This window comes from Dryas octopetala, chromosome 3 (assembly GCF_963921425.1).
Source record: "Dryas octopetala chromosome 3, drDryOcto1.1, whole genome shotgun sequence".
Lineage (NCBI taxonomy): Eukaryota > Viridiplantae > Streptophyta > Magnoliopsida > Rosales > Rosaceae > Dryas > Dryas octopetala.
In genome coordinates this window covers 334,272-360,482 of record NC_141368.1, presented here as the reverse complement: position 1 = coordinate 360,482, position 26,211 = coordinate 334,272, and the positions used below count along the sequence as shown (strand labels likewise).

The 26,211-nt window shown below is 36.1% G+C and overlaps 2 protein-coding genes across 4 annotated transcripts; both read left to right on the top strand.

Moving 5' to 3' along the window:
* The first annotated feature begins 940 nt into the window (after positions 1-940).
* On the top strand, positions 941-9,399 carry FU (kinase family with ARM repeat domain-containing protein). 2 transcript variants are annotated; one of them, XM_086237162.1, is made up of 22 exons: positions 941-1,066; positions 1,148-1,222; positions 1,337-1,429; positions 1,540-1,614; positions 1,755-1,847; positions 2,224-2,287; positions 2,398-2,482; positions 2,868-2,940; positions 3,023-3,091; positions 3,193-3,273; positions 3,430-3,541; positions 3,636-3,767; positions 4,233-4,371; positions 4,993-5,164; positions 5,661-5,759; positions 5,837-6,358; positions 6,545-7,705; positions 7,873-8,106; positions 8,185-8,328; positions 8,422-8,502; positions 8,661-8,849; positions 8,945-9,399. In XM_086237162.1, the coding sequence occupies exons 1-22, from the start codon at positions 977-979 to the stop codon at positions 9,188-9,190; spliced, it is 4,029 nt and encodes a 1,342-aa protein (XP_086093288.1). In that variant the 5' UTR covers positions 941-976; the 3' UTR covers positions 9,191-9,399. The 2 variants fall into 2 exon arrangements, with proteins under 2 accessions (XP_086093288.1, XP_086093287.1); XM_086237161.1 differs by having other exon boundaries at positions 953-1,066; positions 3,430-3,538.
* A 7,368-nt stretch (positions 9,400-16,767) lies between these two features.
* Positions 16,768-25,642, top strand: LOC147289102 (protein TOPLESS-RELATED PROTEIN 2-like). 2 transcript variants are annotated; one of them, XM_086238771.1, is made up of 26 exons: positions 16,768-17,017; positions 17,190-17,683; positions 18,017-18,196; positions 18,479-18,592; positions 18,688-18,846; positions 19,171-19,348; positions 19,432-19,558; positions 19,667-19,776; positions 19,889-20,027; positions 20,104-20,213; positions 20,490-20,559; positions 20,646-20,719; positions 20,799-20,894; positions 20,976-21,071; positions 21,244-21,371; positions 21,702-21,936; positions 22,029-22,196; positions 22,400-22,507; positions 22,609-22,755; positions 23,087-23,197; positions 23,286-23,468; positions 23,586-23,714; positions 23,821-23,916; positions 24,080-24,265; positions 24,807-24,979; positions 25,108-25,642. In XM_086238771.1, the coding sequence occupies exons 2-26, from the start codon at positions 17,604-17,606 to the stop codon at positions 25,313-25,315; spliced, it is 3,405 nt and encodes a 1,134-aa protein (XP_086094897.1). In that variant the 5' UTR covers positions 16,768-17,017; positions 17,190-17,603; the 3' UTR covers positions 25,316-25,642. The 2 variants fall into 2 exon arrangements, with proteins under 2 accessions (XP_086094897.1, XP_086094896.1); XM_086238770.1 differs by having other exon boundaries at positions 16,768-17,025.
* The last annotated feature ends 569 nt before the right edge of the window (positions 25,643-26,211 follow it).

The following is a 26,211-nucleotide window of genomic DNA, read 5'->3' as shown; positions in this document are numbered from 1 at the left end:
ATATCTAATATCTAGGTTGACCCCACGACAAAATATCTAATAAATAAGTATATTTTTCAGACAATTTTAAGTGATGTTGGAATTTGGATGGTGTTATCCAGTGCCGTTGCAGTCACCGCTCAAAAAGAAAAAAGTGTCGTTTGCAGTCAACGACAAGCTAAAACTTCTAACAATTTAAGCCGGCTCTCCAACGACATTATTCAAGGCCTCCTTCACTCACACCGCTTGTCAAATATGAGCAACCACACTCAATACATCCCTCCCAAATTGAAAAAAAAAAAAAAAAAACAGAAAGAAATAATTTATAGTTTGAAAAATAAAAATTAACTGGGCGGGAAAAATCCACAAAACCAGAACTCTCTCTTTATCTCACTCTATAACACACTATTTTTCAAACGCTCTCTAATTTCAGTTTCAGACTTTCAGGTTTACTTCAATACTCTCTCTTTCTCTCTCTAAAATTACTAAAATTATTAGTAGCTTCCTTTTATACTCGATAGGGTTTTGTATGCATTTACTTATTTATTTATTATTTTCTTAATCTGCTTTGCTTCGCCTAATCGCTTACGTTTTATTTGATTGTCCGATAAAGTATTCAGCAATTCATTTTCTACTTCTTTTTACGCAGTAATCACTAACCAAACACCATTTTGGGTTCGGATTTAGATGCCTATGGTAGGAAAAAAATTTATTATGAAGATTAGAGTTTTAGTTTCATTTTCAATTTAGGATCTACAAGTTATTGTTAATTTCCTAATAATTTGATGTGAACTGATTCATGGGTCGGCGGTATATTTGGTTATTTTTTAAATTTGAAACCCAAATTGGCTAAGTTTTAGCATATTTATAACAATTTAGATAAGATTGAGTTAGCATTTTTGAACTACTTGTATTGATTTTGATACTTCGTGGGTATTTGGTATGTTTATTTTACAGGACTGAAAAGGGTAAAGATATATAGCTGCGGATTTAAAGGATGGGTGTCGAGAACTACCATGTGCTTGAGCTTATAGGCGAAGGTTCCTTTGGGAAGGTATACAAGGGAAGACGCAAGCACACTGGGCAGGTACTTACCCTTTGCACTTCTAATTTCAATTCTTTATTCTTTTTTGTTCTTTGTGCGATTACATTTTTAACACTGATTCAGACCGTTGCGATGAAATTCATTATGAAACATGGGAAAAGCGACAAGGATATTCACAATCTAAGACAAGAAATTGAGGTATTGGACTCATTTTATCTCAAATCAAACAGAGTTTATAATTAAAACTTCCTTGATTTGGTTTATGCTTTTTTTTTGTAAGTTGTATAATGTCTGGTGATCCTAAATGTGCAGATTCTAAGAAAGCTGAAGCATGAAAATATCATTGAAATGCTTGATTCCTTCGAAAGCCCACAAGAATTCTGTGTTGTCACAGAATTTGCGCAAGTACTGATCCTTTTCTTCTCTAAAACACATGTTTACTGTATATATTTATCTAGCTTGTTTTGGAATATGTTCAGATGCATTAACAATCAAGGACTTTTCTTGATGTGTAGGGTGAACTATTTGAAATTCTCGAGGATGATAAGTGCCTTCCTGAAGAACAAGTTCAAGCAATTGCAAAGCAGTTGGTACTTTCTTCATTACCAATTTTGGTTCCATCTCAATTTCTTATCACAGTTGACTGTTTGGTCTTTCCAGTTATGGGCTATACTTTTTCTTTAATTATGCTGCAGATATAATAACATTTCTTTGTTATTGAATTTTACAGGTGAGAGCATTGCATTATCTGCATTCCAACCGCATCATCCATCGTGACATGAAACCACAAAATATTCTCATCGGTGCTGGTTCTATTGTTAAGGTTGATTCGTCTGCTAATACGAAGCTGAAGTGAATTAATTCATAATTATTAGTACACTGTAGTTGATATTTGAAGTAACTTCTCAAAGCTGAGTGTTCTTGTTCCTCTCACATTTGTTTTCATGTCCATTATTTGTACTATTGCACTGTAATTTATTTTGCTAGCAAAAGATAGAGGAGTATTGCTCTATTCTCTATAGATTTATTTATTTCTTCATTTCTATCCTTTTACCAATATCATATATATATTACCATATTTTATGCTGTTAAGTTTTCATGGTGAGATATCTAAGTTATTCCTTGTAGAGCTTACATTAGTGTTCTTATAAGTGTGTGGCCAGTATCAGATAGCTTCTAAATTCTATTATTTGTCACAGCTTTGTGATTTTGGGTTTGCACGTGCAATGTCCACAAATACTGTTGTTTTGCGATCCATAAAAGGTTAGCTTACATTTCTAGATTAACTGTTAGAAATCTCCATGAAGATCCTGGGGGGGACTATGGTACTGTGCTTGCCCATTCAGTGAAGTTTTCATTAATGTGTTCCTTAGGTACTCCTCTGTACATGGCTCCTGAACTAGTACGGGAACAGCCATACAACCACACAGCAGATTTATGGTCGCTTGGAGTTATATTGTATGTTGCATCTTTACTTTACCTTTCAGCCAAAACAATTTCTTTGAATTTCTATTCAGCTGGTCTGCTTCTAATTTGTTAGATTTTGACCCATGTTGCATGTGTTAGATTCTTGTACTTTTATAACTTGGTTCTAGAGGATTTCTAATTTTATTTATTACTTCGCATTGTGTGTGTTCTTACCTTATTGCTTTTTCAGTTAGCTGTCTTTCAACATTTCATACATGAACAAATTTCAGTTTTCCATATCTTAATCCAAATATAAATATTATTTTAATCGAAAGTTCCACAGCCTGTTTCGGTGTGCTCCTTTAGCCTTATCTTTTTTCTTTTCTTTTCTTGTTCCCCATATTTGTTGAAACTCAATTTTCTGTGTACACAACAGATATGAATTATTTGTTGGCCAGCCTCCATTTTATACAAATTCTGTATATGCACTCATCCGGCACATTGTTAAGGTACATGTAATCAAATCTTATGTCAGTTTTGTTATGTATGCCAATAGAAGGTGTAACCTAATACTACTTTAAAATGGTTCAGGATCCAGTTAAATACCCAGACAACATGAGTCCAAGTTTCAAAAACTTTCTGAAGGGATTGCTCAATAAGGTTGTTATATAATCTGAAATGCATGGCTTTTTCAGTTGAATAGGTTTAATGTTTATTTCTGCTAACCTTCAATATTTACTGGTCTTATTCCTGGGAAACAGGTACCTCAAAATCGATTGACTTGGCCAGCTCTTTTGGAACACCCGTTTGTTCAAGAGACGCCTCATGAACTGGAGGCTAGGGTAATGATACCTCAACGTACCTATTTGTTTCACAATGGTTTTAATATACCATCAAGTCAAGACCATAGTAGTTCTCTGTCTTGTACTTACTGAGACATATTTTAAAATGTCTAGTTGTAGAATTATGAATTCTAGCAATTATTAAACCTCTTCCAGGAACTACGTTCTGCAACGGCTGCAGAAAGGGGATGTGTTGCAGCATGGAGGGGTGAAGGAAACACAATTCAGTATCAAACATCAATTGGTTTGGCTGTTTCTAGTCCTGGTAGTAAGTTTTATTCTATACTTCAAATGAGTTTTTTTTTTGCCTTTTTAACTTTTGTTAACTACTTACCATGTCATTGGTCAACTCAATACTCCAGCTTCTTCAGAGAACAACAGTGGACTAAGTTTTCAGAATGATGCTCAATCAAAAATTCCTGACCCCACAACAGTCAATTCTTCCCCAAATGAGTTCCCAGGATTTGCAGATTCTAATGAAGTTCAACATTCAGGTATTCAAATTTACCATAACAAGGAAAATCATCTGTTTCTCTTTTGTTTAACGTGCCTAGACAGAATACATCATTTCAATGTGGAACATGTAAAACCCTCCGTAATTATTTGTTTTTTGAATTTTCCTTGTGGCCCTTATGTGCTGATGTGCTAGTTGGGGGTTTACAGTCTCCTCTCTCCTGTGCTTTTTCTTGTCCCTTGGTTTGTTGTGATTGTTTGTTCTTTTGTTGTCTAATTATTATTTAACTTTTCAACATTTTAAAGGTTTTTTAAACTGTAATTTGTAATTATATTGGCCAGATCTGTTCTATATTTTGTCTAATCCCCCATTCCCCCCACCATTTTTATCATCTTTTGGATTGTACTGAGTTCCTTTTGGAAAAGCATAAGTATTGCCATTGTTACTTCCTAAGTTTACATGTGGTTGCTATATTGGGGTGAACTTAAGTACTGTTTTGCTTCAGGTTGCCAAATTTTGGACAGATTGGAAAATAACTCTCGTACAGTTAAAGGTGCACAAATAATTGGTCAAGATAATGAAGCATTAGCACATGTTTTGCTACCACTAAAAAGATGCTCCAAAGGATCCCAAAATTCTTGCAGGTGAAGCTAATATGCATGCCCTCTACTAAATATATCCTAAAATTTTGTTTCTTAGTCTCTTGCCAAGTTCTGTTTGAGCACCATGCCCAACTTACTCTGTGCAGAATGCTTTAACTTAATTTGAAAGATATTCTTAGTGCTTATTGTGTTATCTTGATATATATATATATATATATATATATATATAGTTGGGTTCATTTCCTATCATTTTAAGCTTTTGAGATCAAGGGTAACTTAATATAGTATTGTCTATGAGATTTTTGGTTCAATTTCTAGCAACCCTCAATTGGAGTAGTTTCTTTGACTCTACACAAGCCCAGATTTGGTTCACTGTTATTTGGCAGGCCATGGACATGTTGGGAGAGTATTAGTGCGTATGTGTTGTGTTATCTTGATGCACATTTTTGGGCCTATTTTCTATAGCTTAAGCACCTTGGATGAACAGTAACTTAGTTATATTAAGGAGTATGCTTGGACATAAAACGGAATTTTTTACAATTTGTTTTAACTGCAGTCTAGGATTGTTTTGCATTCTATATAGGTTTTTTTGGTCATTGATAGAATCAGATACCTACTAAATGTTTTATCTGTAAGACTTGATTGTTTGCTCAATGCATACAGGGATCAAGATATTCTTAATTCGAACCAGTCTTTGAGAATCCTTTCAAACTTAGTTGCAGCTGGTGCCATCCATTCCAGTGAGCTGCTTGATGAAATAATACATGAACTTCTTGTTTACACTGCCATCATTGTGAGCTTGAAATCTTCAGAAGTAAATGATTTAAAAGCAAAGGTATAATTGTTTCATTTGGAAATTTTTTACTTCTGATCTTTGTATCTTGAGTTATGCCACTCATCCCCATGGCTATAAATGCTTTCTATTGGTTTTTCCTTGGAGATGATTGGCTGTCAATAAAATTACTGTGCTTTTTGCTGATTTGAAATGCACCCTTGTCAGGCTTATCTGGTGCGATATAAATTTGCATGCTGCACCTTACAAAATTCATTGACATTTCACACACAAAATTTCAGGAAAAGATTGTAGCACATTATGTTCTCCATCCCCACATTTGCTTTTAATTTTTCACTCACATATATTTGTTGTTTTCATCTCCTCCATGTCTACTGAAACTTCTGAAATTTTTCCAATATATTTTGCGACTTTTTATGTTTCTTAAACAGTTTCAAATTGATGAACAGTTGAATAATTACAAATATATAGTTATTTTCTTCCTTTCTGTTTGATGATCAAAGTGTCTGATAAAAACCTTGGTTTCTTACTTTTGCAGAGTTTCTCAGTAATTAAAATTTTGGTAGACAGTGCTGGAAGTGGCATTGGAGGCTCATATTTCAGGCACTGGGTTACTTTAGCTGATATTTTTTCACAGGTATGATTATGGTACATATTTCTTAATGGTGACCAGTTAAGGTCTTGCTTCTAGTTCTCATCTTGTTCAATGCGTAGGTTGTTGGTTCCAGTGGAGGTGCAAGTGGACGTGTTCTGTATGAATCCATTGCTTGCATAACTGTCATGTTAACAAGAGTTACTCAGGCCCTTAGAACATTTTTTTCATCTTCGGATCCTGAGGTGGCTTCTGGTCCTAGTGAAACACTGAAACAGATTTTGGATCATGCTAAAGAATCTGGTTTAGTAGATCAACTTTGTCTTTGCTTAGCTACTGCAGGGTCAAGTCTTATTTCGGGTTCTTCAGATATGCTGCGTGCAGCTTGTGAAGCATGCAGGGCTAGTTGGTTGCTGATAGATGCATTAGAAATTCTTTCTACCAAAGGAAATGCCTATTTATTTCCGCTAAACACTATGCAACTTGACTCTAGGGGTCAATATCGAGGTTCTTTGATTGGGACGGAATCGGAAAAACTTGTTGCTGCAGTGACTAGAGCATTCCTTAGATCGAAAGCAGTGCAGGTTGCTATCCATTATTGCCTCCACCAACGTCTTGAGGCTTCACTCTATGCTGGAATTCAGGTATTTTCTTTGCACACTGTAAATCCACATATAAACAGCCATTTTTGTTAATTTTTTGTTATTGTAAAGTAATTTGAGAGGGCAATTCTCTTGAGATTTTACAAGCAGTTTCTAATTACTATTTGTTTTTGCATATAGCCTGCATAATTTAACATGAAGGATACTGCAATTTTATTCATGTTTCAGCTATTGTTGAGGTGCTGCATGCATGATGGGATTGTCCCCGGTGTTCTCTGTGGCCTGCCTAGTTCCCTACCTGCAACTACTGTTGTCAGTGGTGGAGGTGATGGAACCATTATTTCAGAGATATTCTCTTTGTTGACTTTGTGCATTTCATCTGTTAATAAAGATCCACAAGAAAATGAGACAACCAACTTGAAGTGCAAATTAACTAATCCCACTACCTTGGTTCTGCATTCATGCCTCATCCTTGCAACAGTTGCACAGTGTTTTAAGGCAACTGGAAGAAATTCTGCATTATTTATGCTAACAACCTCCCCAAAGAAGCAGCTTTCTCGACTTTCTGTCCTTGCTCATCATTTTTCTTCTGATCAGAACACAAACACTAACTTTCAAACTCATAGTGCATCAGCCATGTTGGCACTGGCGTCCATTTTGTCTCTTGAATCTGGAGCTTCTGTTGGGTCCTCTGTCTCTGAAGTAGCAGCGCCTTTGATTCCTCCAAGTGCCACACTATGTCAATACCTCAAGCTTTCATCAGGCAATGAAATTGAATTGGGTCCTAATGCCACCAATGGGGCTCTCTCATACTGGCATGGCCTTAGGGATGGATGTGTTGGATTGCTGGAGTCCAGACTGAGGTGGGGAGGACCCTTAGCTGTTAAGCAGCTCTGTGCCAACAATATCCCACTGCTTCTAATAAATTTGTTAGCCAACAACCTTCAAACTGCTTCTCCTCAAGAAGTTGGCAGCACAGATGATCAAGTTGGGCTTTCCCCTACAGGAGTTGTATGGACAATATCGTCCATATGTCACTGCCTTTCAGGTGGAGCCTCAACTTTTCGACAGATTCTGCTTAGAAGTGATCATATCAAGCTCATCTCTGGCTTGATATCTGATATGCATCTCAAGTTTGTAAAGTCCTGGGTTGGGCCTGGTGGAGGGAAGGATGGTGTGAGAGATATAATAAACGCAGTAATTGATCTCTTGGCATTTCCTTTTGTAGCTGTACAGAATGCTCCAGGATTGCCATCAGCCACTGCTTCAGTGAACAGCGGGATCCTTCTTAACATGGGTTCACCAGGTGTGAGAGTTGGCATGGAAGACAAGGACATGGTGAAAGTAATTGAGGAAGACCTGGAAAAGTATATTAAATTCCTTTCAGAGGTCTGATCTTCTTTCCTTTACTTTTCCTCTATGTGGGGCAAGGGGAATGGGTTTGTTTCATATGTAGATTCTTCTTCCAGGATGGTGTTCATTAGATGCTGAATTATGATGCCATCCTGGTACTCAGGGACCTGTGTTTCTCATTCAATTGCTTCTGAAGTTTTCAGGTAGGAGTGCCGGGCATCATTCTTTGGTGTTTAGAACATTTGGAGTTAAAAGATATGGGAAAGCCTGTGGCCTTTCTTGCTAAAATGATTGGTCACCGAAAATTAGCAGTTGAACTTGTGAATAAAGGCTTACTGGATCCTACTAGGATGAGAAGATTGCTTGATTGTTCAAGCCCAAAAGAGGTCATTCTGGATGTTCTGATGATTGTTTCTGATTTGGCTCGCATGGACAAGGTAAGATTTGTTTGATTGAATAATTGTTGCTGCATGTAACATCCTGGGAATTATAATTTCTTACTTTATGGTATTTAGGGATTCTACGCATACATTAATGGAGCTTCTGTGTTGGAGTTCTTCAAGAAATTTCTTACCCATGAAGATCCAAACGTGCGTTCAAAGGCTTGCAGTGCTCTAGGCAATATGTGCCGGCACAACTCCGACTTTTATAGTTCCCTAGTAAGTAATAAACATTGAACAATAGATTGTTTTAATACTTGTCTGGATAATCAATATTTGGTTATTATCTTACAACTGAATATGACCATCTAGGCAAAGCATCAAATCATTGGTCTTCTTATTGATCGATGCTCTGATCCAGACAAACGGACACGAAAATTTGCTTGCTTTGCTGTAAGTTTTGTTTCTGTACAATCAAATACTATGCTCCTTTTAGCTGTCTGTTGCAGTAGATTGATTGTAACTGGTTCTACAAGAATCTTCACTATCCCATTGATAATATGTATCTACCTTTATTAAGTCTCTCTCTCTCTCTCTCTGTGTATGTGCAGATTGGAAATGCTGCTTACCATAATGACTTGTTGTATGAAGAGCTACGGAGATCTATACCCCAGCTTGGCAATTTGTTGCTTTCATCCGAAGAAGACAAGACTAAGGCAAATGCTGCAGGCGCACTAAGCAATCTTGTCCGCAACTCCAACAAGCTTTGTGAAGACATTGTATCTAAAGGAGCCATGCAGGTTTGTGGTTTGGCTTTGTGAGGAAAGATCATAATATTTATCATGATAGCTTCCATGGTTAGAATTATGAATTTTACTGTTTATCTATGTTGCAGTCTTTACTTAAGTTGGTGGCCGACTGTTCAGTGGTAGCACTGAACCCAGGTAGGAAAGATTCAGTAAATGAATCACCTCTGAAAATAGCTCTCTTTTCATTGGCAAAGATGTGTGCGCATAAGCCCTGCAGGCAATTCCTTCGTTCATCAGAGTTGTTCCCTGTGATTGGAAGGCTTCGGCAATCCCCAGAATCAACAATTGCCAATTATGCCTCAGTCATTATCACCAAAGTTGCTGACTCCTGATCTGAACTCGATGCACCAACTGTCAAAGAGAAGACAGGTGATCGCTGGTTAACATAGGTGAATCACACGAAAAGAAATGATATAGAAATGGGGCATGCAAGAAAATTTGCAATGGGGTAAGATGCTGTAACAGTAATCCTTTGTATGTATGTCTGTATATGGATCATCGATTGTTTAATCACCAAATTTTGCTACTAGATTTTCATGCGTAAATGTGAGGCACCATTTAAAAACACAACACACTATACTACTAAAACACCGCTTTCTATTTCACATCTCTCTCAACTGCCCTAAATTTCCAACACTCGTCCTCATCACCATCACCATCACCATCACCATCACCATTCCAGCATGTTGAAGTGGATGATGCACTGTTATCATGTTTATGGCATTGTTCACATGGAATCCCCCTGGACTAGAAGGAGAGGTACACATCCCACTGGTACTTAGGCTGGCCTAAACTTTAAATATTAAATAGGAAACTGTCTAGAACTTGATTCATTTTTTAATTTATCTCCCAATTTTTATTTTTATGTTTTTTTAAAAGTTGTTTCCATAATATTGCTTGGTAGAGTAGGCCAACGGGAAACTATATTTAGTCTATAAATGAACATCAACATCTCATACATCATACATGATGGTGCGAAGTGGATTATAATTGATGAGTTAATAAATGAAATGAGTGGATAGGTGGTCTTGTTTTCGAATTTTCTTTTTCCACTTTTTACCCAGATTTAAAACGTATGCCATAAGGAGGAGAGCTCCAAAGTTAATGCCTTTATGAAAAATGGGTTCACATGCTTAAGTCATAAGTGGCCATGAAAGCGACTGCTGTGGCTCCGTACAGTTAGGCAGTGTGCTTAATAAAATCACACCTCAAGAGATAGAAATAATAGCAAATCTCTTATGAGATGACGCCACGTGGCTAATTGATTGGTCGGAAATCGGAACTAAATCGGATAACTTTGCAGCATGCACGTTGCTTTGCCTAGTTTAATAGCTTTTAAAAAAAAAATACAAAAATGGTGTATAAATTTTACAATAAAATTTAATTTGATTTATTAATTATAAAAAATATCAATTCAATTTATAAATTTTTTATTATGTAACAAAATAATATAAATATTAATTTTCATCGAAAAATTTAACAAAAATTGATCAAGTACAACAAGTAATCACATTTTTAGGAACATTTTAATCTGTTTATCACATTATTATATGATCAATTTGTTAATAATAGCTGGTTTATGAGTTAGTTGTATTAGTTTATTAGATTGTCAGGTGTTATGTTTTGATTGGTGTAAACTGTTAGAATTAATTTGTCTGCTTGTGATATATAATCATTTCTTGTACTGCTATGTTTTATATACATTCAGCAATATACACAAAGATTCCATACAATACATTCATAGATTTTTTCTCTCAATATCTCAATTTCTTTCAAGTTTTTACAATTTTGTTAATTTTGTGATAGAAATTAATGTTTATATTGTTTTGATACAATTTTGAAAAATTCATGGCCTAATTAGTGAATTAATGAATCAAATTAATAATCGGTATAAAATTTATAAACTATTTTTATATTTAATTTTTTTTTTTGTGGCCATTGCCTTATTTAATAGCTTGGACTTGAAGTCTTTTTTTGAACAGAGTGCCAGCCATCCGGCCCATGCCTATCTATTTCTGAGCCACTGAGTCTCAGCCAGTGACTGGTCAAGGTATGAACTTCGGTTCAAATCTACTTAACTTGTTTCAACTTGGTCATGAAAAGGTTGTAGTGGGATTTCTTTCTCTCTATCTTTTCTTCCGGAAGATTAGAGTGAATTAAGTGTGAGTATTACATACAAGAAATGCCTAAGCATTAGATCTGGAGAAAATATAAAATAAAGAAAGATATGTGGGTCAGTGGGTGTCAGAAAAGTGGGAGCACAATTCCAAAAGCTGATAAGCACACGTACTTATCAGCTCATACCATACAGCTACTCCGCACTAGGCCAGACATTGACAGGTTGATTGGTAGATAATAAATGAGATTCTTAAAAATAAAAGTGTCAAATAATATAAAAATATTATCGTTGGGAAAACAAGTAGGGGGCCACCGGAAATTAAGAAAAATAAGAGAAAGAAAGCAATGGCCAGTGGGAAGTAAAAGTACGAGGTAGGGTAACGTGGCTAAACGCTGGTCACGCATTTTCTGGATATCTTCAAATTTTTGTCATTTCTTTCCGAGTTCATAGTCCCAACTCTTCTGTTCTAAAGATAAATGTTATTATTGCACTTATATCACTCAAAACTTTTAAATTAAAAATTTAAGATCTTGACTTATTAATTTTTTTAATTGAGATAACTTCATAAATTGCTCATTTTTCATGCAAAGTTTTGTTTACATAAAATCACTCATCATAAAGGGTATTTATTAAATAAAAAATGACAGTTACTTGTTTATTATTTATATCAATTTGTCAAATAAATTACTGAAATTATTTGAGTTATCAAAATTAAAAAGTCAAATAACTTAATTTTTATATTAAAAATATAAAAAATAAAACTAATATAAATGTAATAATTTAAAAAGTAAAATGATACTTATCTCTCTTTTCCATTTTATTTTGCATTATAGACTTATAATTGAAAGTGAAAGTGGAAACAATGAAATTCAAATATTTTATCCAAATCGACCCCTTACATTTTTTATTTTTTTTTTACGCCATAGGCAAAAGAAACCCATAGACAGATGAATGAATGAAAACCCCAAATCCCAATATCCGGTGCTTGTCGTTCTTTAGTTTTTATTTAAAAAAAAAAAAAAACGGTGCTCGTCTTTAACGATTTATGTTAAGCCCGGTATTCCGGAAAAGAGGAAAGGCAATTGTATATGGTCATAATGATCAATGACGCGGGAGCAACATGTGAACAGGTTTTGTAAGTTTCCGAACCATAATTTAATGCAACACGACATGTATATTCGTTTGTTGTACCTTTTATCAGCAAATTATTTTTCGTACAACATCTATCAATTTGACATCAACACTTTGTGAAGTTGTGAACTTAGGACTGATATGACAAATTTAGCAACTACAAAAATATAAAAGGATGTAGAAAAATCCTCATTATCCAACTAGTAATAAATTTTTATACACAAATTATCAAAATTTTAATGTGATCCAAACTAACTTCTTTTTTTTTTTTTGTGTTTAAAAAAAATATGCTCTATTTTTTTCTTTACATATAAAATTATTATTAATTTCCCTACTTTTTCTAATTTATGAGTGTAAGAGAGGTCATAGTTGAATTACTAACGTGTGCAGGGGTGGGTTTTTTTTACCGTATTATCAAAAAAAACTACAAATTGTATTGTAAAATAACGAACGGTACGGTATAAAAAGGGTCAAATACGGTATCGAAAAAAATACCGTACTGCACCGCATATATATAAACGACATTGGAACAACTCCCCACATTCAATATCGTTGATATACCATATTGTAGCACATATATATACATTCAGTCCATTTTCAAATCTCTCTCATTCAGTTCATTTTCATATCTCTCTCTCTGATTCTCTCCAACCTCCACCATCTTCATCATTTCTGACTTGAAACCACCACCAGTCCACCACGAACTCCACCATAAACCACCTCTTCATCTCCATCTCTTTGTCTCACTCTCTCCATCTTCATCTCTCTCTCGTTCTCTCCATCTCATTGTCTCCCTTAGGTTTCGCAAGCCCAATACTGTGCCGATGCCTCCCTTCTCCGACCGCAACTGAAAATTACAGTTACCGTTAATCGTCGGCACAATATAAGTGACAAAAACAAGGATTTCGACCCCTAGCGGTCGGTATGCAGTATCAAGATTTTAGTATGGTTACCGTATAATTTCCACCCCTAAACGTGGGTGTGAAATAAGTATTTTTTTTGCTAGAGATATAAGGCTTCATAATTGATTGAGCTAAGATATATAGATAATGTACTCTAATTTTTTTTCCTTTTTTGTTTGAGATAAATTTGAATTTAGTATTATCTTAAACACTGTACAGAGTAGTTACTACGTGAATTATTCTAATTCACTACACCAATAAAGTTGATAATGTACTATGACTTCAAAATAGCATAGTTATTGTCCATGCTACTATAAATAGAACTTTTTTTATTCATCAGATATAAAAATACCAAACATATTATTATTAGCTAAAATGATATTATACAAAATTTCAAAGGCAAGGATAATATGACCGACAATGGTAAATTACCCCAATATCAACTATTTCATATATCTACACTAATACCCATTGTGTGGAAAAATTATTGTGCGTGTGTGGTTTACTTTTTATTTTATATACAGAAAAAAGTCCTTTTTTTTTTTGTCAACAAAGAAAAATTTTCCTTAGTTGTAACTTGTAAGTTTGTAACTTGTAAATAAGTATGTTATATTTTTCAACTCAACAACTAAAATGTACCTTCTCCAAAAAAAGAAAAAACAAAAGAACTAAATATACTTTAAATCATTATGTTAATAATTATAAGCCCCATAGTTAGAGATAAAATCTTTCATAACCTCCACCCAAAATTTACCTCTCCTATAACCCTCAATCTTACACTTAATATTTTCCTAAACCCTCTAGTCAACTAATATCCAGTCAAGTTTGACTCCCCATCTTTTAATTTTCCAGTTTTATCTTTTTTTTTTTTTTTTTTTTTTCATTTTCAATTTATGGGTGCTCTCTCTCTCTCTCTCTCCCCCCCTTCAGGTGCCTCTCTTCCCCTCTGCGTTCTCTCTCTCCCCGCTGCTGTCGCCGGCGCGTGCGCCAACGTCTGGCGACGGTTGCTGGCGAGACCGGTCCCATCACACTCGCCTCTCCTTCCTCTTCCTCTCCTTGCCCTCCACTCTCCACGAAACATAACATCGACGCTGGATCGGTCTAGGCAAACCCGAGCTCCCTCGCCGGCGATCCATCAATTTCGGCGACGACGAGGTGTCGGACTGGTTGGGTTCTTCTCGCCTCTTCCTCCTCTATCTATCCATGGCCTTTTCTTTCCCATAAAATCCACAGAAACCCAAATACAGCCCGAAGTCCGATCGTCATCTCCGGCGGTGACTTCGAGATTCCGGCGACGTCGCAGCCGCTCTCCACTTCCAGAAGCTCCCTCTCGACGTGGTGAGTGTGATGGCGGTCTCTGATTCTCCAACTGACCACCGTGGACGGCGAATCGACGCCGAGAAAGTCTGAGACTTATCACCGCCGTTGCCGATGATTCCGACGGCGGATTGAAGTGGTTCCGGTCTCATTCTTCTCCATTTGACAGTCTCTCTCTACTGGTATACAAATTTTGGTTCAATTGCATTGAATTTCAAAAGCCCTGATTTGAAAACCCTAATTTGAAATTGATTTGTGAATATGTCTGTGAAATGTATAATTTGTGAATCTGTTTTAATTGAATTTGTTATAAATCAGATAGAAATGTGGTTTTTAATTGATTTATAAGTATATACAAATTTACTTCATTTATTGATTAAACAGTTTCAGTTCGTGAAAGAGTTTCATTTCGTGAAACATGAGTTTTAAATGAATTTTGAATGAAATTATGGTTCTGAAATATGATGAATTAAATTTGCAGGTAGAAACAGATCGAGGCAGTGGCGGCTGTCGTGTACTCGTCGCGCGTGAGGTGATCAGACGACGTTGTATTGTTGGCTACTCCTCTCATCTCAATGACTTGTTGTATTGTTGGTTTTTTTTTTTTTTGATAAGGTTGCTGTGTTCTTTTTAGTGAAACGGAATTCAGTAAAGGTGTAACTGTTTTAGTGAAATGTAATTGTTTTAGTAAATGTGTAATTGTTTTTTAATTAAGGTGTAATTGCATTTTAGTCGAGGTGTAATTGTTTCATCACTTAATTCAGTTTCAGTAAGTGAATTCATAACTGAATTCTTCAATTTAGTGTAACTGAATTTCTGAAATTCAGTTTCAGTGTAACTGAATTCTTAAAATTTAGTTTCAATGTAACTGAATTCTTGAAATTCAGTTTTAGTGTAATAAAATTCAATTTCAGTGTTTGATTTTAGTTTTAGTGAAATATTGAGTTTTAGTAAAAACTTCAATTCAAAAAAAAAAAAAAAAACAGTTTCATCAAAATTCAGTTATAGTGACGTCAGCATACGTCAGAAGGGTAATTTAGGATTATAAGTTTTAGAGGGTTTTGAAAGAGTTTCTAGATGGGTGGGAGTTTAGACAAATTTTTTTGGTGAGTAGGGGTGTTTAAAATTAGGCACTATAAATCATTTCATACTAAGCTACCCGCCTGGCAAAATTACTTTCCTTATTCGTGTATGAGTAAATGAGAATCACCAACAATCCAACATCATTGTCCCAAAGGTCATTCCACTGGCTACCACAACAATTGTAGCATTCATTAAAGTCTCATTCCATTGAAAGTATAGCCCACGGAAATGTTTTTTCACAGCATCAACAACTACATTATTGTCCGTATTATCTCAAGCCAACTAAATGTTATTTTCAACAATTAGTCTTTCCTTTTAAAGCGTGCGATGGGAACGATGAAATGACCACACATCCATGCCATACTCTAAAAAGCCCATGCAACTTTTAAGGTCCCCTTTCATTATTTTCAATCGCAAAGGATTGAAATGTCACTTGGATCTGGCCTTACATTATACAAATTTTGTAGCTGTTGAAGGAAGGTACGCAACACTTCTTTCATCATTATTATCAAGTACTATCATAAATAGCTTTTTCTTTTTTCTTTGTTGTATACTTGTATAGTTGTATATCCTCTTATGCTCCAAATAAATAAAAATAGTTCTTTTGTTGGAGTTACTATTCACCATGCCAGTTTATATATTATAATAAATTTGAAAATTTAGATAGTAATTAATGATCCTTTAGTTTAGTAATGCCGAACTTTCATTTTGTGAAATAAAGTTTTAAATTTAAATTTTATAGACGACATTTGTTGATTAATAAACGAATCAAATTTTATATGATTATAATAAATAAAAGTTAAAAGTATGTTTTTAACTTTTGTTTGAATAAGTTTTAGGTGTATTTTTAAAAGTTATTTGTCAAGAAAAATGATGAAATTCATATTTAAAATAAAAATATATAATGCTAGAATGGGTGCCGACTTAATGAGGCTCTTTCCCCTAGGAGTGAGTCTCTCTCATTTTGCTTATGAAGTTGGGAACAAAAGTTTAGAAGACAAGCAAAATAAAATCCATCCATCACTTCCACGTAATATGTTACCGTTGAGGGCATGGTCATGGTGACTCAACAGCGCTAATTTGTTTGGACGGTCCATCACCTGTCGACCAATAGGACGACGAGCTCATGGAGTACTGTAGAGGACTCCCACATCTTATCATTATCACTGGTCTAGGGTTTTTTTTGTACAGTCTCTCAGACTAGTTAGTCGTCACTAGAGTCCAATTTAGAGCAAGGAAAATCAGGTAGACAGAGAAACAGAAATAGAGATAATGGAGAAACAGAGGGATTACGTGTTGTGCATATAAACATAAATAGAAAATGTATAAAATAATAATGGAGAGACTGAGAGAGAGAGAGCCCCAGCAAAAGCACAAAACAGCACCAGCTTTGTCTTTGTCCTAGAGAGAGAAAAAAGTATATAAAGATATAGAAAGAGAAAGAGACAGATACAAAGTAAACATTTTAGAGAGAGAAAGTAAGGGTTGTTGCAGAGTTCAGCTGCAAAGCACGCACACATAGAGAGAGGAAGAGAGAGAAGAAGAATAAAAAGAGCTTCAGAAAGAAACCCTAACCCTAGAAAAATGTTTCATTTTGCTGCTCTATGGTAACCCAGTAAGGCTTGTTATTTTCTCAATCTTAATTTACATGTCATGTGAAGAAAGAGAGATTCCACATATTGTGAAATCAAGCTCTCTAGAATTTGGTCTCTCTCTCTCTCTCTCTTTAATTTATGCTCCACATGTCAACTCCTACTAAATGTTGGATCTTTATTGTAGAGGCTAGAGGCTGAAATTTAAGGCTTATTTTCGGTTTATGCGAAGTGGGTTGCTTGAACAAGAGGTTCTGTCGTCTTGTTTCTGTTTGGGTATTTTTTGCCTTTGTTGTGGTATTTCTGCCTTTTGGAAATTCGTCTGCTGGTGAAACGCATTACTTGTACGGACCACAAGGTTAGATGATTGTGGGTTCTCTGTGTGAGTTGGTGATTTAAAGGAGGAGGTGCTTAATGAATGATTTGAAGCAAAACTTAGTATCTGAAGGGAGTTGAAGAAGAAATAGGTTCTGGGCGTTCAAATTATCATTATACTGTCGTCCTTTTTGGATCCGGAAAGTAGTTCGGGTGAACCCAAATAAATTGCAGTTGATTTCACTATTCGATCTTTGCACTGGAGCGCTTAGGCTTACCTGGGGCAATGTCTTCGCTGAGTAGGGAACTGGTATTCTTGATCTTACAGTTCTTAGACGAGGAGAAGTTCAAGGAAACAGTTCATAAGTAAGTGTGTGTTTTCTAAGAATGTCTTTTTCTGTCTCAATTTCTGTTTGCTTTGCTGAGGAACTTTGGGGAAGAAAAGATGATAAACACCTAAGCCTACCGTTTGATTTTTGAGTTGTTTGTTTGAAAAATGGCCAATATGAAAGCTTACAAAATAAAACCGCCAATTTAAGCCAGCCATTTTAAAGTGATGATACACACTTTATATTTTTCTGGCATTTGTCTTTTTGTTTCCTGCTTTCTCTCAGCAACAAAATCGAGCATGAGAAATTGGGCTTAAACGTATTTTTAGTGCTGTGTTGTTGTTGTAATGTGCTTCTTCTGGACATATAGGCTAGAGCAAGAGTCTGGCTTTTTCTTCAATATGAAACATTTTGAGGATCAAGTCCAGGCTGGAGAGTGGGACGAAGTTGAGCGCTATTTGTGTGGCTTCACTAAAGTTGAAGACAACCGATATTCAATGAAGATTTTTTTTGAAATTAGGAAGCAGAAGTATTTGGAAGCTCTTGATAGGTGAGTTTCAACACTATCTCTTTTTTGGCATCCTGTTTCTGAACATATTGATGAAAGCTGGTTTTGGTCCTCTATTGACTGTACCAAATTTCATACCAAATTATGTGACAAAGGCACTTGAAATTGTAATTTTCTGGAGGTTGTTTTATCAAAATAAGGAAATAAGCTGAGCCATGTCAGTTGGTATAGGGTTTCTAGCATTGTAGAATTTGATCTCAATATGCCTTTATGCAGTTGTTTGATAAGTTAATTGATGTTCTGTTTCCTGTTTCCTGCTATCAGGCAGGATAGGGCGAAGGCAGTTGAGATTCTTGTGAAGGACCTTAAGGTTTTTGCATCTTTTAATGAGGAACTTTTCAAGGAGATCACCCAGTTGCTCACTCTTGATAACTTCAGGTATTGCTTGTTTGAACCGTTGCTTCTTTGTTAATATGGAGGTATGTGTTGTAATTGGCCTTCGTATATTTCATCTATTTGTATCACACTGTCAGGCAAAATGAGCAGCTTTCCAAGTATGGAGACACAAAGTCGGCTCGGAATATCATGCTTATAGAACTTAAAAAGCTCATTGAGGCAAACCCATTATTCCGTGATAAGCTTGCATTCCCAGCCTTCAAAAGTTCACGTTTACGGACATTAATAAACCAGAGGTCATTCTCACATCCTCTCTTAACTTCTTTTGTGCAATTTTGTTGTCAACTTGTCATCAACTCTTTTTACACTCAGGATTCTGGTTATGCTACTGGATACCCAATTATCCTGTAGTGAGTTTGCCTCTTTTGCATTTTAGGATACATTTTCAATAGTTAATTGGTAAGAGAATTGATTCATTTGGTACCTAAATTTTTGCCACTGTTGGATGCTCCCATCATTCCTTCATATCTACTTATTCCCTGGTGTTTTTATTTCTTTCTGATATTGGATTTTCTTAAAAGTTGCTCTTGCGAAGCTCATTTCTCTATTTGAATTTTCAGTCTCAATTGGCAGCACCAACTTTGCAAGAATCCCCGTCCAAATCCTGATATTAAAACATTATTTATGGATCATTCTTGCACTCCAACTGCTAATGGATCTCGTCCTCCTCCCACAAACAGTCCCCTTGTGGGACCAATTCCAAAGGCTGGCGCATTTCCCCCTATTGGTGCCCATGGTGTAAGTTGCATCTATTCATCTGCATAAGAGAGAGATGCAACAATTTCTAATAATTCTTGGATTGACTTTTTATCACTGTGCAGCCATTTCAGCCTGTTGTCTCCCCATCCCCCGGTGCCATTGCTGGCTGGATGTCAAGCACTAATCCTTCTTTGCCCCACCCTGCTGTTGCAGCAGCTCCTCCTGGTATCGTGCAGCCTTCTAGTGCAGGTGAGTATGTTTGTATGTAATTCTGAATGCTTTTAGCTCTCCACATGCTTCAGAGTTTCTTTAATATCTTAAATAAGATTTTTTCCTCATTGTGTTTGCTTTATACAGCTGCTTTCTTGAAGCACCCGAGGACTCCTACCGGTGTTACAGGGATGGATTATCAATCAGCTGATTCAGAGCACTTGATGAAGCGTATTCGCACTGGCCAAGCAGATGAGGTGTGAAAATTTCAAGCAGTTATCATGTTTGTTAGTTTTAATAACTACAGATCTCCCCCACCCTCTAATAGAACAAGGAAGAAAGAACATATGCTCACCTATGGTCTTGCAGGTGTCCTTTTCTGGTGTGATGCATAGTTCCAATGTCTATTCACAAGATGACCTTCCTAAGGCTGTTGTTCGGACCCTTACTCAAGGATCTAATGTAATGAGCATGGACTTCCATCCACAGCAGCAAACTATTCTTCTAGGTTTGTACCTAAAGATATTTTAGTCATCAAATGTTTTCTGGTTCACTTTTTGAAGTTTTCAATCATTTGTTTGTAGTTGGGACAAATGTTGGTGACATCAGCCTTTGGGAGGTAGGGTCTCGGGAAAGGTTGGTACATAAGCCTTTCAAGGTTTGGGATATACAAGCTGCTTCAATGCCATTGCAGGTACTGTATGTTATGGCTTCATAGGAGTTATTACTGAATTTCCTGCAGACTATCTTCTGGTCTAATCAGTAATGGGCTACATGATGGGGTTGGCCCTATCGTGAACTTATAAACCCCTAACTTTCTGTTTAAGGAAGTTTATAATTTTGAGTCTGGTATTTTCACCAAGAGACCAGGGTAGTTGATACCTTCATGCTAAACTTTGGTGCCATAAGTATTGCGATTCTGGAAGGTTGACTGATTGTACTTTAATATCAATCTTGATTATTCTACCAGACAGCTTTGGTGAATGATGCTGCAATATCAGTGAATCGTTGTGTTTGGGCGCCAGATGGGCTTATGCTTGGTATGCATACTCCTGACCGAATTGAAAAATGATTATTATCTGTTTTGTTGAATAACATTGTTGTGACAACATTTTGCATCATCCAGGTGTTGCATTTTCAAAGCACATTGTTCAGATATATGGTTACAATCCAACTGGAGAACTGAGACAACATTTGGAGGTTAGCTTGTACTGCATATAATTTGTTCCCTGGGCAATGGGAAGGTACTAGTTATTGACTATCTTGTCTCATCTTTTAGATTGATGCTCATGCTGGTGGTGTTAATGACATTGCATTCGCTCATCCCAACAAGCAATTGTGTATTGTTACGTGTGGAGATGATAAAGTGATTAAGGTATTAGCTGTAAGACTTGATGTGGTTTTGTACATATTGGAGATTCAGGTTCCCTGATTACTGTAAATTTCTCGGTGACAGGTATGGGATGCTGCAGCTGGACGCAGACAATATACATTTGAAGGCCATGAAGCTCCTGTATATTCAGTGTGCCCTCATTACAAAGAAAATATCCAGGTAAGTCTTATTTAGAAGCTCATCATCAGCTTTGTAATCATTTAGATTTTTAATATGTTGACTTGTAGTTGGAGTCTGTCGTTCATCTGCATAACAAGTGAAGCTGGGAAAAATTAGATAACTCTCATCCTTTCAAAATTTCATGCACCAATGCACTTTTTCCTTGTATCAGTTCATTTTTTCAACAGCCATTGATGGGAAGATCAAAGCTTGGCTATATGATTGCTTGGGGTCAAGGGTGGACTATGATGCTCCTGGACTTTGGTGTACCATGATGGCATATAGTGCAGATGGAACCAGGTACAACTTTTTTGGATGATGGTGAAGTTCTGTTGGACTTGTTTGTGCCTATATATATCTATATGTTATGCATGTGCTCCATTATATTTTTTGTCTATTGCATATTATATAATCTTGCATTGAAATAATTGAATAATATATATCACTGTATGGAAGCTTTTTCTTTATTAATGATGCTTATTTTATAGAATGGAGTGTACAGCTATATTCCCAGCTCCTCCCTTCCTGTCTCTTTCTGGAATATTTCCATTTTTCTCCATTAGTGTAATTTATAATTTTATTTCTCAAATACATAGTGTACATAATGCTGATACATATTTTTATATGCAGACTCTTCTCATGTGGAACAAGTAAAGAAGGTGAATCCCATCTGGTGGAGTGGAATGAGAGTGAAGGGGCTATCAAACGGACATATTCTGGGTTTAGGAAGCGCTCTTTAGATGTTGTCCAGTTTGACACAACAAGAAACCGGTTCTTAGCTGCTGGTGATGAATTTCAAATTAAGTTCTGGGATATGGACAATACCAATGTGTTGACAGCTGTTGATGCAGATGGCGGGTTGCCTGTCAGTAATGCTCTCCTTTACATTATGCTAATACCATTCAAGTTGAAGAGTGGATAAGTCACAATTTTTTTGGGCCATTTCACTTGTTGCAGGCTAGTCCTAGACTGAGATTCAACAAAGAAGGCTCACTGTTGGCTGTAACAACAAATGACAGCGGTTTTAAGATTTTAGCAAACAATGATGGTTTGCGCTTGATAAGGATGTTGGAGGGCAGGGCTGTGGAGAAAAATCGAGGCACTTCTGAGCCCATCAACTCGAAGGTAATTTTTGTTCAACAGTCTTTTAAGGAAGTTTTTGTAAAAAGCTTGATGGTATTATTTGTTACTTGTTTGTCTGATCAGTATCAATATGATGCTTCCCATATTTAATAACCCATGTTGGCTTAATTTCTTCGTTATCTTTTTCCAGTGAGGATCTTATGTCAAATTTTATTTCTCACTTTTCATTAATTATCTTTTTGCAGCCTCTGATTGTTAATGCACTAGGCCCCATTGTTAATGTCTCTAACGCTGTTGCTCCAGCCCTGGAACGTCCTGATAGAATCCAACCTGCTGTGTCTATCAGTAGTCTAGTAAGTTTTTCTTCGGTGAAGCAGTAATCTAGTAAGTTGAAGTAGAATGAAATTGTAAATGCTCTCTATGTTCGTACATTTATATTGGTTTTTTACTGCAGGGCACCATGGAGAACAGTAGGCTTGTTGATGTTAAACCACGGATATCTGATGATATAGACAAGATGAAGAGCTGGAAAATTTCTGATATTGTGGATCCGTCTCAAATGAAAGCTCTGCGATTGCCTGACTCTACAACTTCTGGAAAGGTGTAGAGGAATCAAACCTTGGATGACCTTATATATATAATTGTTCCCCGTAGGGGCATAGTTGATATTCCTAAATAAAGCCTCTAATTATAAAATATGAGATGGAAAGCCCTAACTCTAATTTTTTGGTGTGTCTTTATACCAAAATAAAGCATATTTTATTTTTGAAAAATATTATATTTGGTTAGAAAACAGGCTTTTTGTTGTTTCCTCCAAAACTGGTACAAGTTAATCAACAAATATTTATGCACTGTAGTGGGCATGATCATTTACTTCCTTAATTGTAGATTCCATAATCCCATAATTGATGATAATTAATTTCAAATTGCAGATTGTGAGACTAATGTACACCAACAATGGCCTGGCTCTGTTAGCCCTTGCCTCCAATGCTGTTCACAAGCTTTGGAAATGGCAACGTAGTGAAAGGAATCCATCAGGGAAGGTCTGGTTTCCGTCTTTCCTCTAGTTTTTCCGTCTGTTATTTACTTTCGGTGTTTCTTATAGATTTCTACCTTGTGATTTTTTTCCAGGCTACTGCATATGTTATGCCACAGTTGTGGCAGCCTCCCAGTGGAACTCTCATGACTAATGATGTAAATGACAATAAACCAGCGGAGGAATCTACAGCATGCATTGCTTTATCCAAAAATGATTCTTATGTCATGTCTGCATCTGGTGGGAAGGTCTCTTTGTTCAACATGATGACATTTAAGGTATGCTGTTTCTTTAGAACCATCTACAACGAGCTACATTGCTATTTTTAAACATATTTTCAAGCAATCTCTTTTAATTACCTTGTTGACTGAATAAACCTGGTAACTACTTCGCAGGTCATGACAACATTTGTATCTCCCCCTCCAGCAGCCACTTTTTTGGCATTTCATCCTCAAGATAATAATATAATTGCTATTGGCATGGAGGATTCTTCTATTTTAATATATAATGTCAGGGTTGATGAGGTGAAGAAATCTCTTGGTTTTATCTGTATTTGTTGCTTGATGTCTTTGAGCTTTTGTTCGTGTTGTCTAGTTAGTTGAAAAACTAAACCTTGCATGTGATCGGCAGGTCAAAACCAAACTGAAAGGTCATCAGAATCGGATTACAGGCCTTGCATTCTCCCAAAGTCTTAATGTGCTGGTCTCTTCAGGGGCTGATACCCAGGTTAGTGGCTGGTTAAATTTTTTATTTTCTATAACAAGTATAGCAATTCTTTACCATCCTCAAGAAGAACATTAAGCTGGCTGCTTGTTCTATTTGTTTTCTTACGTGACTAGTTGGTTTTCTGTATGAGGTTGTTGATTACCTTTGGTGAGTTGGATTGCAGTTATGCGTGTGGAGCATTGATGGATGGGAGAAAAAGAAAACAAGGTTCATACAAGCACCAGCGGGTCGCCAATCCCCGTTGGCTGGAGAAACTAAAGTTCAGTTTCATAATGATCACACACATCTGTTGGTTGCCCATGAAAGCCAAATTGCTGTGTATGATTGCAAGCTTGATTGTTTGCGCTCAGTAAGTTTTCCACCTGCCAGTCCTTATATCATGTTTCTCATTAATTTTTCTGCTTTGGAAAATCGAGAATACAAGACCTACAATTTCCAATTATTAGTTAATTTTTTCCTTACTATTGCCATCTTGAAATCTGGCAGTAAAGTGGTGATTTTGGTTGATGGTGAAATGAGACTTGGAAATTACCTATTTGAATGAACTTTTGTGGACAGTGGGTTAGAGATTTAGTAATCTGTGCCTAAAGCTTGGCACAGCTTGTGTTCCTTTCAATGAAAAAGTGTATTCTTGAGATTGCAACATGCTGTGTGGCAAATTTTCACCTTCTTTGTAGCATTACTTGGTGAAATGAAATATTACATGATCTCTTAGGTTAAACTAACATAAAAGTTATACTGCCTAGCAATGTTTGATCTATAAGACGAATAAATTTGATATTCTTATGTATACGTCTCTATCTCTTATAAAAAATAAAATTTATACTTCTCTATTGTAATTTGACTTTTTTTTGTTCTGCCTATCCATTTCTTCCTCTTTATGTTGGTAGTGGTCACCGAAAGATGCACTCGCTGCTCCCATCTCAAGTGCAATATATTCATGCGACGGTTTATTGGTTTACGCTACTTTTTGCGATGGTGCTGTTGGGGTTTTTGATGCTGATAGCTTAAGACTCAGATGTCGAATAGCACCTTCTGCTTATATACCATCATTTGCTCTCAGGTGAGCCGAAGAGTATTGTGCTGGTTTTTGAATAGGAACGGGGTTGTTTCAATTGTCATAATCTGCTTGTGTATGAAAACTTGTATTCTAACCTTGTTTGCCATTTGTTGATGGAAAATCTTGTGCAGCGGCAACTCCACCTATCCTTTGGTAATAGCAGCTCATCCGTCTGAGCCTAACCAGATTGCAGTAGGGATGACTGACGGGTCAGTGCATGTAGTTGAACCATCTGATGTAGAGCTGAAGTGGGGTGGTGCCCCGTCTCAAGATAATGGCCCTTCCAATTCATCAAATCCTTCTCCCAGTGGTCAAGCATCAGAACATCCTTCCAGGTGATGGTGGCAGCGTAGATGAATATGGTCTACCAAGATGGAGAGTAGACAGACACGACAGTGCAGTTTCATGAATTTTAGTTAGTGCCTTTTGCCAATTTTTATTTTTTTTCCCTGAGCCATTGCTTTGGATTATGGCTGTTTATTATTCTATGTATATCTTTTTGTGTTTCTTTGTTTTGCCAAATGAAGTTGTAGGGAGTATGAATCTGTATATTGTTGTCGTCAGAATATGTTGGAAGACACCATGAAAGGCCAATTTGCCTTCCGGCAGTATTTTAGGTGGTTTTTCTTTTAATACATAAATTACATACGTATCAGTTAAATGGTTTATCACTGTGCTTGTTATTTTCTGTATACATTGCATTTGTGTTTGGAGAAAGGGAAAAAAAAAAATGAAACGACCATGTTATTTGACCGACTAAAGTCGTGGACCTCGAAAGCTGTTCGACTACTGTCCTGGGTTCTGAACCTGTTTTTATGTTGATGCACAAAAATACTGGTAGACCAAGAACTAAAGACTGAATAAATACGATGAGGAATGTATAGTGTGCGAATGTTTCGTGTACATTTTTTTTTCTCAGATTAGTTATTGTTTGCTAAACAGTTTAAAACATTAACCCAACATTTAAAAAAAAAAAATTGACCAATTTGTTTTTTTTGTTAAATGTCATTTTCCGAAAGGAGGTCAGATATATATCATCATTGATCCAGTATCTGTTTTTAAATTTTGTGATAAGTTAACTCGCGTCCATGAGTTTGGAGTACAAAAAGTCGTGTTCACTAGACTAAGTAGTCATTCTCTTAGGTCTATTATATGTGATTCTCTATTTCTCTAGTCATTTTTGTTTCTTTTTTTGGGTCAATTGCTGCCCTTGTCGAAAAAGACTAGTTTTGAAG

Excerpts from the sequence above, each read along its gene's own strand:
- FU (XM_086237162.1), top strand. The coding sequence starts at position 977 with ATGGGTGTCGAGAACTACCATGTGCTTGAGCTTATAGGCGAAGGTTCC. Across the intron at positions 1,067-1,147 it reads GACGCAAGCACACTGGGCAG|ACCGTTGCGATGAAATTCAT; the intron begins GTACTTACCCTT and ends ACACTGATTCAG. Across the intron at positions 5,760-5,836 it reads TAGCTGATATTTTTTCACAG|GTTGTTGGTTCCAGTGGAGG; the intron begins GTATGATTATGG and ends TTCAATGCGTAG.
- LOC147289102 (XM_086238771.1), top strand. The coding sequence starts at position 17,604 with ATGTCTTCGCTGAGTAGGGAACTGGTATTCTTGATCTTACAGTTCTTA. Across the intron at positions 17,684-18,016 it reads TTCAAGGAAACAGTTCATAA|GCTAGAGCAAGAGTCTGGCT; the intron begins GTAAGTGTGTGT and ends CTGGACATATAG. Across the intron at positions 20,560-20,645 it reads GCCAGATGGGCTTATGCTTG|GTGTTGCATTTTCAAAGCAC; the intron begins GTATGCATACTC and ends TGCATCATCCAG.